This window comes from Leptinotarsa decemlineata, unplaced genomic scaffold, assembly GCF_025532065.1.
Source record: "Leptinotarsa decemlineata unplaced genomic scaffold, Ldec_3_MD MMD2_P_RNA_scaffold_2, whole genome shotgun sequence".
Lineage (NCBI taxonomy): Eukaryota > Metazoa > Arthropoda > Insecta > Coleoptera > Chrysomelidae > Leptinotarsa > Leptinotarsa decemlineata.
In genome coordinates, this window is record NW_027412529.1 from 19235687 (window position 1) to 19247919 (window position 12233).

Consider the following 12233-nt stretch of genomic DNA (forward strand, 5'->3'; position numbering starts at 1 on the left):
CTGTCGGTGGATTATATCGTTTGAGTCTAGAAAGTGTATTAACCGATCTTTCAAACATTTTTCCAAAATTATTGATAACACTAATGGGTCTGTAGTTACATATATCAGTTTTATCCCCAGATTTATATATGGGTGATACAACTGATGATTTAAATTGCACTGGAACGATGTTTGTTTGGAATATGAGATTGAATATGAATCCATTTATTTGATTCATCCATGTTCTCTTTCAGAAGATAGAAGAAACATATCACCCTACTTTAAAGAAACTGCTGATTATTATCAATAATTAATCAATATTCATGTATTTTAGGATTTCTAGATGGTATTCAATTGTATTTTTTTTCTGACATTATTTTTACAATGATAGTATCTGTCCATTTTCCTATTATATATAAACGACATACCAATAAAGACTACCGAGGTTATTCTGATCATTTTGTAGACCTACTAGAAGCCGTTAAAGACTTTGTCGATGTGACAAAATATAAAATGTAGATCAATAACACTGGAGTTTTTTCCCAACACCAAACCGTTATTTTAACACCTCGACACCAAGTAATCATCTTCAAGAGGAAGATTAAACTAAACAATGTTATCCTTATTTATACCATAGATACATCTTCTAGGTACCTGTGTCTCGAGTGTCTTAAATTAATTTCACAATATGCCTTATATACTAGCCTTGAATAAATTTTACAATGTGTCCTTATGTAATTTACCTTGGCGTTGGTATAATGAAGTCCCAGCTTCTCTAGCACAGGTTGTATATACTTATCTACAAAATCTCTATGATCTCTTACCCAAGTCAAGATTTGTGTAAAATACCTTAAAAAGAGATGAACTTGAATAAATGTGTCGAATGAAATTGACATAACAGTGATATTACCATTCCGGCTTATCCAACCTATTGGTCTGTCTTGCTCCATAAAAATGGTAAATGAACCTCTTCCTCAAAGGTTGGACCAAAAAATGTATAGGTAAACATAAAGGAGGAAAGTCTGATAGTAATCCCGATGTTACAATCGGTGTGCTACTCTCACTTGGTAATTCTATTTGTAGCAAATATTCTGTTAATGTTTGTAGTTTCTGAATAAGATGTGGTAAGGGAATGACAAGGGAAAAATTCGCACTCACAAATGGCCACTTTATTGCAGCTAAAACCTCTCCAAAATCTCTAAAATAAAATCGTTGAGAACCATTAATATCTTCAGACGTAAAATTTAACTGGATCATTTGAGTGATTTATTTGTTAGGTTACTACAACATTTTTTATTCTTTGCTCAACATGTAGAAGAATAACATTGCATGTATGAAAGAACTATTGGATATTATGAAAAAACCTATATTATCTCAAGGAGTTTTTTTCAAGAACACATTAAGTTGTAAGAACAAATTTCACTGGTACTGTTGATTTGCTTGAGCTCAGTAATATACTTTTCTAATGTGTACTATGCATTGGAAGGCATACTCTCCATTCATAACAATGGTTTATTATTTCGAAAATGAAAATCTCTGGGACAAAATAAAGTTTGAAAGGAGAGATATATACCATGCAAAAAGACTATTAAAAAGAAATTTTGATGAAATATAAGAACTACCTTATTAGATTGATGAACTTTGTACTTAAAAATAATAATTACTTGAAAATGATCTAATGAACAGAAACCGATCGTAACAAATAATTAATGTACTATAAATTAGATAAAAGTTATTTTCTTTATTCTATATTTATAAGAATTACAACACATTTATTTTTTGAAACTGATGCCATCAGCAGAATCACTACATAAATTCAGAGTAGTGGCACCGGGGAAGGGGGCTTTCTAAACAAGAAAAGAATGTCAGGGGTGCAAACGCGTTAACCAAAAATAATATCAGTCATTCATTAATTTTTAGTCATGACTAAATAGATCATCCTACAGATTCAAAGAATAATTTTAACATCTGGTTATTTCTTCATATATATTTGTTTTTGTAAATTTAGTAATCTTAAGCTCTGCAGCAGGAATCACATTGTACCTATGACCTAAGACGCTATAGCAAAATCCTTATTAACATTTATTCAATTGAAAAAAAAAAATAATGCAGTCAAAAGAACCCTATAAAAATTAATAATACAGAGTGAAATTTTAAATTTATACACTATTGCAATACTTACTTAGCGAGTTTTTCTTTTAGAATATCATGCCAATAATGTATGTTTTCTTTTAAATGATCTTTCAAGTGGACACCGTCAAATTTTGTTAAGTTTCTACTTATTTCAGTTAAATTTGCAAAAAGTGTTGCACATTTTTCATCATCAGCTCTTCCTGCTTCTCTCTGTAGAGCTTCGCTGAAAATTGAAAACACGAAGCATTCTTTTATAGCAGCTAGAATGTATTAGGCGGGAGAAATTTATATTGCAGCAACCTGCTTGGTTAAAACACATCCCTATGAGCGTACACTGGTGCAAAGAATATCAATTTGAAGCCTCAACATACTGGCCTTGAACCGACTGTGGAAGGTACTAAAATCTTTAGTATGGAGCTATAAAGAGTATTAGAAACACAAATGGGAAAATCTTCACTAGGGTTACTTACTGGATACTGTCCATTTAGAGGACATCAGAACATATGGAGCTGTATACTGGAGACCTTAGCTACTGGCAGTTCAACAAAGAGACAGAAACATTTCGTCAACTTTAAGCAAGTGAGAGGCACCGAATCACAGGTCAGCAATTTATGTGCAATCCAAATAATTTTCGAAAGAATATCATGACAGACATTTAGTAAAGAACATGCACAAACTAGATAGATAGACGTATCTGATCATGTTATGAGTAAATTACATTTATGTGTTCTAAAACAAAAACTCATTAATACCGTTTATTGTATGATTTTCACTATAGTGAAAGTCATATATTAAACGGTATTAATGAGTTTTAACCCATTAACGCCTAGCGTTAAGGTATGGTCACAAGTGTTTAAGCTTCCTGTAAAGGGTGCTGCGACTCTATTTTTTGGCCAGGTGGAGAGATGGCGCTGTGAGTCTCTTAAAAATAGTTCAACGTGTTGATTAGTTCATAACAGGTATAGACGACATTTGTACTAGGTGTTTTTGCTATTGTGTAAAAGTGCTATGGAGACAACCTTTGTGTAAGTATATACTTCGAGTTTTTTTATAAAACCGTTTCTAACTTTATTAGCTAATGAAAATTAATATCAAATATTGTATTAAGTTATTTTTCCATCAAAAATTGAGTTATGTTATATTAGCTACAGATGTATACATCAGCCTGTTACTGTATGGTAACGCTAGGCAGTTACACTAGCGATTTTTTTCAAATTGTTTTTTTTTGTTATAGAAAGGGTTTCTCAGTTCAAGATGCCCTACAGATAGCTTATAGTGATAATATAGACGAAATATTTATTGAACCACCCGATCCGGACGTTTTGACAGACGTAGACTCAGGGGATGAAGATGGTAGTGGATTTATTGACAATTTATTTGGCAGACAACTTAGAGCTCAATGCGAAATAAAACTCCTGGACAACACCAGAGTTGGTGGGTGCAGTTCTGATGATGTGTCGCGAAGTTTTGGATCACTTCATGCTTCACCAAAACATAGGTCTCCTTCGTCATCACAAAACAAAGTACCTTCGATAACACAAATTACTGTTGATGTAGAGGATTTTGACTGGGTCCAAGGCGATTTGCAATCAAATCACCAAATTTTTCCAACATGTGACTTCAAGCCATATCAACATTTAAGTCCTGTGGAATTATTAGAATTGTTTATCGATGACGACATAATACAAATGATGATCGAGGAAACGTCTAGGTATGCCTTATTCAAAAACTTTCCCGATCCTAAAGTATCTGTAGAAGAAATGAAATGCTACATTGGCATACTTATTATTAGTGAGTATAATGATTTACCAGGAAAAAGGTTTTACTGGGACTCGAATAATGACATGAGAAATGAACTGGTTTACATGTCTATGTGCAGGGACCGATTTTTGCAAATTTCACGTTTTATTCATTTCGCTGATAATAATAAACCAGAGCTGTCTGAAAAAAGTGTGGAAAATGCGTCCACTAATGGACAAGATTAAGGAAAAATGTTTAGCTTATTTTGAGCCTGAAGAGCATCTATGTTATGACGAATCAATGATTCGATATTTTGGAAAACACAGCTGCAAGCAGTTTATCCGAGGTAAACCAGTTCGTTTCGGCTATAAAATGTGGTGTATGAATACGGCTTCTGGTTACCTCATCAACTTTGAAATGTATCAGGGAAATAACCCCCGCCGCTCTCCTGAATATGAATTATTATTCGGTAAAGCATCAGCGCCCATGGTGAAAATGCTAGAAGAAATAGAAAGAGTAAAAGGTTTCCAACCATAAAAACTCTATTTTGACAACTTATTTACAGGTGTAAAGCTCCTTAAATATTTACGAGATAAACGGTATCAAGGTACTGGAACTGTGCGTGAAAATAGATTGCCTAAGGGATGCTCTCTTACAGGAAAGAAGACCTTTAAGAAAAAACCGAGAGGTACTATCGAATCTATTCTTGATAAGGGAAATGGGATTTCATATGTTCACTGGGCTGATAATGTAGTTGTCACTTTGGCATCAACATGTTTTGGAGTACAACCAATGGGATCTGTGCGCCGATATTCAAGCGCCGAGAAAAAATTAGTTTAAATGCCTCAGCCATTTGTGATTGGAACTTATTATTCTTATATGGGTGGCGTTTGACCTTATGGATGAGAATATATCAAGATACCGCATTGGTATGAGGGGTAAAAAGTGGTGGTGGAGCATATTTACGTGGCTAATGGATGCATGTGTGCAGAATGCTTGGCAACTCCACAAGAAATCTGGAGGGACTCTTCCGCAACTGGAGTTTAGAAGGGAAATTGCGAAATATTATTTGAACTTTTTCGGAGATCCACCAAAAGGTCCTGGTAAAGTTTCCACATGTTCAAGCTCAGTTTCCTTGAACAGGGTATCGGATGATATGCGTTATGATAAAAGGGATCATTTGGTTATTCGAGTTCGACAAAACAAACGGCGACGTTGTGCCGAAAGGGCTGTTCCGCAGTGTGGAGAACAATGTGCAAAAAATGCGAAGTGGGTGTTTGTATTGATTGTTTTTCTATATTTCATAAGAAGTAGATGTTAGGCTAAAATAACAGTTTTTGTTTTTTACTTAAAATAAATGACACTTAATAATTGTTCGTATTTTTTCTTCAAGTATTATAAATAGGTAGTTAAACCGCCCAGTGTTACCATATGGTCACATCTAATTTTGGCTACAGTAATAAAAATAAAAATTGCTGTTAATTCCTTACATTGCATCCTGAAAACCTAAAAATACTTCAGTTTACTTGAAAATGGTTTAAAAATTTGTAGTAGAAATCAGACGAAAGATATTTTTTTATTCTATATTCGAAAATGGGAGCAAGAAACATTCGGTTAAATCATTTGGAACTCATTCCAAAAACAATTAAATTTTCCAAAATATCAAAAGTACTTCAAATTCAAGATAAATGAAAGTTTATCTATTCTGATGATTACAAATATATATACCTTGCATCACACAAACATACCTTGTAACATTAGATATAGTAACTACAAAATAAAATAGAAATTTTTCTCAAAATTACCCTACTATAGCTTACCTTAGGCCTTCAATATGTTGTAGGACTCTCATATATTGTAAAGTACATTGCAATCTGGTTAATTTGTCAAAGTATCTTTTAATATTTCTTCTAACTTCTTCAACAGCTTCCAAATCTTCCTTTATTAACAACATTATATCTTTAGATCTAGTTATGACATCTTCAGCTTTTTCAACAACTTTCTCAGCATCCTTAATTGTTTTACCAATTATACATTCAGTATTGGAAATTTCAATCTAAAATTGAAAGTTTACTAGCTTGTTTCACTTAAGGTATGTTCTATTCTGTTGTTGACAAAAACTCATACAACCACTAAATCATTTTTAATGAAGGTCACTAATTGAAATAGAAATTCAACTTTGAGAATTGCTCTTTTTTATGGTTTTTCATGAATATCTAGTTGAAATGAAAAAAAAAAGATAGCAAGTGCTCATGAATATGTTGATTTTAACTATTGAACCAGCAGTTGGATGATTTTCAATAGTATGGAACCAATTATGGGACAGGTTTCATTTGAAAGTATGGATCTTGATATTTATTAGAAGAATTGTTTAAAAATCAATATGGATTCAGGAGAGAAAAACAACATAACAATTTGTGAAATTTAAAAGAGCTGAAGATGGTGTTTATTCCTCAACATCTTGAAGGTGTTTACTAAAATATTGCATTGTTTGTTTTTTCTCTTTAATTTTACAATATATTATTTAATGACGAGATGTCCTAATCTATTAAATTATGCTTTTTTGTTACCCAGCTATTTCACTCCTATGAATGACAACTCTCAGAGGTCGAAACATGTGCGAGCTACGGATTCATGAGGTCTTATCTTTCACCGTGCGATTCCTATTAAGTAAATAGACTCAAATATTTTTGGTTCCTACCTGGTTCTGAATTGAATTTTTTTCTCTAAAAAAATCATTTCGTAACTTGGTACATTTTTGAATATCCAATAACTCATCTCCATATTTTTCGTTCAACTCTTCAATAACTTTTCGTTTAATCTCAGTTGAAAATAACATTTTTTTTGGTATAGTAGTGAGTTGGCATAACCTGTAATAGAATGAAAAATTAATGTGATAATATTTGTTACAATTAGTACGTACCACTCATTGGGACACCAAATTTTTCAATATTTTTTTTCTAGAAAATACTGAAAAAGCGACAACCTCCTAAAATATTTAGTTTGTACCTAATGACATTTATTTGAACCTTAAATTATTTGTGAGGTTAGAGCAGTGACGTCATAATGAATATGGATTGACCATTGAAAAGAGAACTTTGACTCCAACAACAAAAAAAGATGAAAAAATTCACGTCCTGGTATTTACGTCACTCTAACATTTAACGTCAGATATGTCACGATGTTTTACGTGTTGCATATTTCCATGTGAAAATTTTGGGGTTGGATTCGTCACATTCTGTAACGCAGTAATCAAGAAGTTGTATGATCAAAGAGTACACAACTACAGAGAGGCGAATGCATTGTCGGAACCTTTGATGTTCGTTGTACAAGATATACGTCACAGCACTGACAGAAATACTAGTTGATACACTGAGAAAAAAACCCAGGTAGTGATTCAAATGTGTACACTATGCACTACACTAAGAAAAATAATATTGTTAATTAATATCCGTTTTCGTTATGATAATAATATATTTTTGATAGACTGAATTGTTGACAAACTTTTACTATTGAATTTTGTAGGTATAATTTTTATTCAAATTCACTGATATTTCATCAGAAAACTTTCACTTTCATACAAAATCTTGATGTTTCCATTTATAGGATTCGAATCTCTGAATTATAACACGAAGAAAATAGATTCAGACACAAATATGCTTTGCTATCAGAATTGCTATGAATTTAGTTGAAATAGCCACAATTAATTGATGAACAAAATATCAAACAAATGAAATTGAATTGAACAAAAAACGTTTTTCGATTTGTTTTTCAATCAAGTACATATATCAGAGGAACTTAAGTATTATATGAAGTTTGATGAAATATAATATCTTTTATTTTGATTGGTAATACTCTGTAGCCATTCGTTTAGTGTATTCATTGCCAAGTAGTCTAGCCTCACTGTTGATAGGCTGAAAAACATTTAAATGATGCTTCACCACTTCATTAGTTACGAATAATAAAGTAGCTTATTATTTATAATATACTCATAAGGTGATTGTCGATCAACACTAAAAAATTAAGCTGAACTTCGTTAAAGATCGGCCGGTGGTCTAACGGTCTACGGCGTTGTTATATATCCAATTAGGCTATTTCATTGCTGGTTCGAACCTGAAACGTAACGAATTATGGGAATATAAGTGTATTATTATAGAAGGGTGTAGGAAAAAACAAAGGAAACCTGTAAATAATTGAAAAAAACCAACATGTTTCTTGTATAATTTGTTTATTCATTAAATTGAAACAAGGCCATCCAACAGGTAGAAATCCAACGGCAAGACGGCAATTTCTGAGATTACGTTGACAATAATATTTTGGCTTGTACCAATTACATATACAATTTTTATTTCAAGAATTTTGGCTTATATAATATCTGGTAGTATAATCGATTCACGGTAAACACCAGAATAATAATTTAATGTACTCTCTGAGGCACAGAACACTCAAAAGTTCAGTATCGAAGTTCCGATATTTTCATAAAAGCTACTTCTTTGCCAGAGTCCGACATAGCCCTTCAATATCCATTTTTCAGTGTAAAATAAAGCGATGAATGAATGCGGATTTTTTCATAACAAAATTTATTTGGAACTATCTTTGCCCAAAATATTATCAGGTAATTAAATGTTACCCTGTATATTAATATTTCATGAAATGAAAACATTTTCAGATAATTATGTTATTTATTGCAAAAATCTAAATTGAATGACAGTAATTTTTCGTACAACAAAAAACAACTTCTACTTGTAATTGACGGTAGAATAAATAATGAATTTCTAACTTTTAAATCAGTATTCCAAATAGATGGTCTAGCTAGTATTTCAGTAATAAAAGTCTCTGTGTTAATTTTTCGCGGCGAAAACAACTAAACTCGTTTGATCACTGCAGTATTCGCCGCGACTGCCGCTCGACTCCGTGGCTCTGATTCATGTATTTGTTTTACTCGCCGGTCGCGCCCCAAGTCGCCTACGCGGTTCGCTTGGTACATTTCGCCGGTCGCCGTGGCTTCATAAGTACATTGCTATGCGTTTGTTTCAGTCGCTTCGCCGTTCGCACCGCGCGAATATTCGCATCGGCGAGTGTCCCGTGGTCAGGCTGTTAAAGTGAATACGGTGGCTGACGCATGATTAGGGTGTTTTTGGCTAAAAAATAACGAACAAGCAATGAGGTGCATAATTGATGCAAAAGTCATGAATTGTCCACAATACCGGTTGTTTTCTTCGTATTGCTTCACGCAAGCGGCGCATAACTTCAAGAAAATACCTACTCCTTATTGACCGTACGACCATGAGGCAAAAACTCTTGATATACTACGCCATGGTACTTAAAGAAAACAGTGAGCAAAACTTTGACATTTCATCAAACTTGAAGTGCTTTTTTGGTCTTGGCTCTTCCATTGTCATAACCATATACCTATGATACGATCACCAGTTATGACCCTTTCAAGCAAATCTGGATCGCGTTTACGTCATGAGTATCGTGAGCGATACTCATGCGATGGTTTTTTGATATGGCACGAGCCAACTGATATGCCGATTTTCTCAGTCATTTCTCTAATAGTGATTCGACAATGGGACGTTCAGTGTGAGCGACGTCATTCACATCTTCTCAACTTTTTGTTGAAAAGCTTGTACAACTTGTAATCATTTTTCTCACTCAGAGTACAATCACCGTATGCCATTGTCATCATTTCAAGTGTATTTGAACACTTAATTCCATTTTTCACACAAAATTTCATGCAAATTAATTGATAAATTTTTTTCGATAACAGAAAATCGCCGAAAACGCAGAACACTTCTAACTTTAAACATATGTTCGAGACGAGTATAACAACATAAAAAAACAATCTCTAATCAAATGTAAATAATCCGCGAAATTTGAAAATTCAGGTTATTTTTTGAACAGACCTAGTAAGACTTGAAACCATGATGACTGTATTGAAGCTCAAACTATTGCTCCACGAAGCTGCTTACAAATTAGTGTAATGAAGCTTACTAAAGAATTTTTGAAAAATATCAATTTCTTGTTTGAAGGTGATTGACAATGTTTCGTGATGAATTTCACTAGTTCGGACTTCCATTGTCTATTATATAAAATGATTTGAAATCCCTGAAACAAGTAAAAAAGAATAATTAAAAAAGAATAGTTGAAAATAACAATTATATTAAGCAACAATAAACCTAAAATGAAATGATAGTAAAATAACCTACAAGTAAAAATATAATAATTGAATAAATAAAAATTAAAGGAATGCAAAAAGAAAATAATAAAAATAATAAAAATAAAAATAAAAAAGTGTAGAGATTCCAAGTCACGTTAGTTCACGACGTTTCGATTGTTGGTATCTACAATCGTCTTCGGGTGATGACTGGACTGATTCCTCCGAGAGATGACTATTTTATAGGTCGTTGAAATACTTTCACTTTCTCTACTTTCCATTTTCCGCTTCACTGATTCCGTGAGAGATGACCGATTTGGCGGGAGTTGGTCATTTCTCGTTTGATGATGGGTTTCCATATGTTTCGTATATCTACGCTGGCCTGGCTGAATACGTTGTTGGACAACATGTATGCGGCTTCCTTAAATTTTCTCCTGAACCAATGTTCCTCTCTGTGCAAGATCTCAGCTTGGGACCACTCGATGTTGTGTTGATGGGTCCAAACATGGTCTGCTATTCCTGATTTGCTGGTTTCTCCTCGCTGTGTGTGCTTCTTGTGCTCGGCAATGCGAATATTCAATGGCCTCTTAGTTTCACCAATATAGGATTTTCCGCACTCACAGGGTATCCGGTAAATGCAATTCTTGGAATCGCAGTCCGCGTTTGGGGGCCTGGTTTTCGTGAGGCTGCTACGGATAGTGTTACCGGATCTAAAACAGGTTCTAATGTTGTACTTGGAACCAATTCTTCTTATCCTCTCCGATAATCCTCTGATGTAGGGAAGTGAAAGCACTGGTTGTGACGGCTTCTCTTCCTTGCGAGGCTCCTGCTGTCTTTTGGCCAAAGTCTTTTCTACCATCGCTTTGGAGTATCCATTCCGCTGAAGATCACTTTTGATGATGTCTAGTTCCTTCTCGAGACCTTCCTTTGTATTACAAAGCCCAAAAGCACGGTCTAATAGAGTCTTGATGATTCCTCTTTTTGTCGATTGATGGTGGTTGGATTCGTGGTTCAGATACTGTCCCGTATGAGTGGGTTTTCGGTATACAGATGTTTCCCACTTAGTGTCGGTCCTCTTCACCAAAACGTCTAAGAATGGCAATTCATTGTGGATTTCCTTCTCCATTGTGAAAGTGATGGAAGGTCTCACGCTGTTGATGTGTTTCAGAAAGGCGTCTAGTTCAGTATTCCCATGGTTCCATATTATGAAGGTGTCGTCAACATATCTCAACCAGACTCGAGGTTTCTTGTGGGCTTCTTCAATGGCCAGAGTTTCAAACCACTCCATATATATGTTGGCTATGACTGGTGAAAGTGGCGATCCCATTGGCAGTCCCTCATCTTGTGTAAAGAATTCGTCCTTCAGTTGGAAATAACAGTTTCGTACACAGCATCCTAGTAATTCCATAATTACTTCTATAGGTAGATTCGTTCTCTCTTTCAGGTTCCCGTCTTCGGATAGCTTTCTCTGTATGATTTGGAGTGCTTCTTCGACCGGAACGTTGGTGTAAAGGCTTTCCACGTCGAAACTAATTAGTTGATCTTCCTGTGTGACTTCAATTGACCCTAGTAGTTCGGTTATTTCCAACTGAAGGACGAATTCTTTACACAAGATGAGGGACTGCCAATGGGATCGCCACTTTCACCAGTCATAGCCAACATATATATGGAGTGGTTTGAAACTCTGGCCATTGAAGAAGCCCACAAGAAACCTCGAGTCTGGTTGAGATATGTTGACGACACCTTCATAATATGGAACCATGGGAATACTGAACTAGACGCCTTTCTGAAACACATCAACAGCGTGAGACCTTCCATCACTTTCACAATGGAGAAGGAAATCCACAATGAATTGCCATTCTTAGACGTTTTGGTGAAGAGGACCGACACTAAGTGGGAAACATCTGTATACCGAAAACCCACTCATACGGGACAGTATCTGAACCACGAATCCAACCACCATCAATCGACAAAAAGAGGAATCATCAAGACTCTATTAGACCGTGCTTTTGGGCTTTGTAATACAAAGGAAGGTCTCGAGAAGGAACTAGACATCATCAAAAGTGATCTTCAGCGGAATGGATACTCCAAAGCGATGGTAGAAAAGACTTTGGCCAAAAGACAGCAGGAGCCTCGCAAGGAAGAGAAGCCGTCACAACCAGTGCTTTCACTTCCCTACATCAGAGGATTATCGGAGAGGATAAGAAGAATTGGTTCCAAGTAC

At 34.7% G+C, this 12233-nt stretch overlaps 1 protein-coding gene across 1 annotated transcript in view; it reads right to left on the minus strand.

Annotated features, from left to right (window-relative positions):
• The window catches only part of LOC111507807 (RAD50 interactor 1), a 28182-nt gene extending 21071 nt beyond the window's left edge, over nucleotides 1-7111 (minus strand). The window contains exons 1-6 of the mRNA XM_023163166.2: nucleotides 6776-7111; nucleotides 6554-6722; nucleotides 5673-5908; nucleotides 2162-2335; nucleotides 890-1177; nucleotides 723-828 (exon numbers count right to left, since the gene is read on the minus strand). Of these exons, the coding sequence (XP_023018934.2) occupies nucleotides 723-828; nucleotides 890-1177; nucleotides 2162-2335; nucleotides 5673-5908; nucleotides 6554-6691 (942 nt within the window). The 5' untranslated portion in view covers nucleotides 6692-6722; nucleotides 6776-7111. The remainder of the gene's footprint in view (nucleotides 1-722; nucleotides 829-889; nucleotides 1178-2161; nucleotides 2336-5672; nucleotides 5909-6553; nucleotides 6723-6775) is intronic.
• Nucleotides 7112-12233: the final 5122 nt, after the last annotated feature.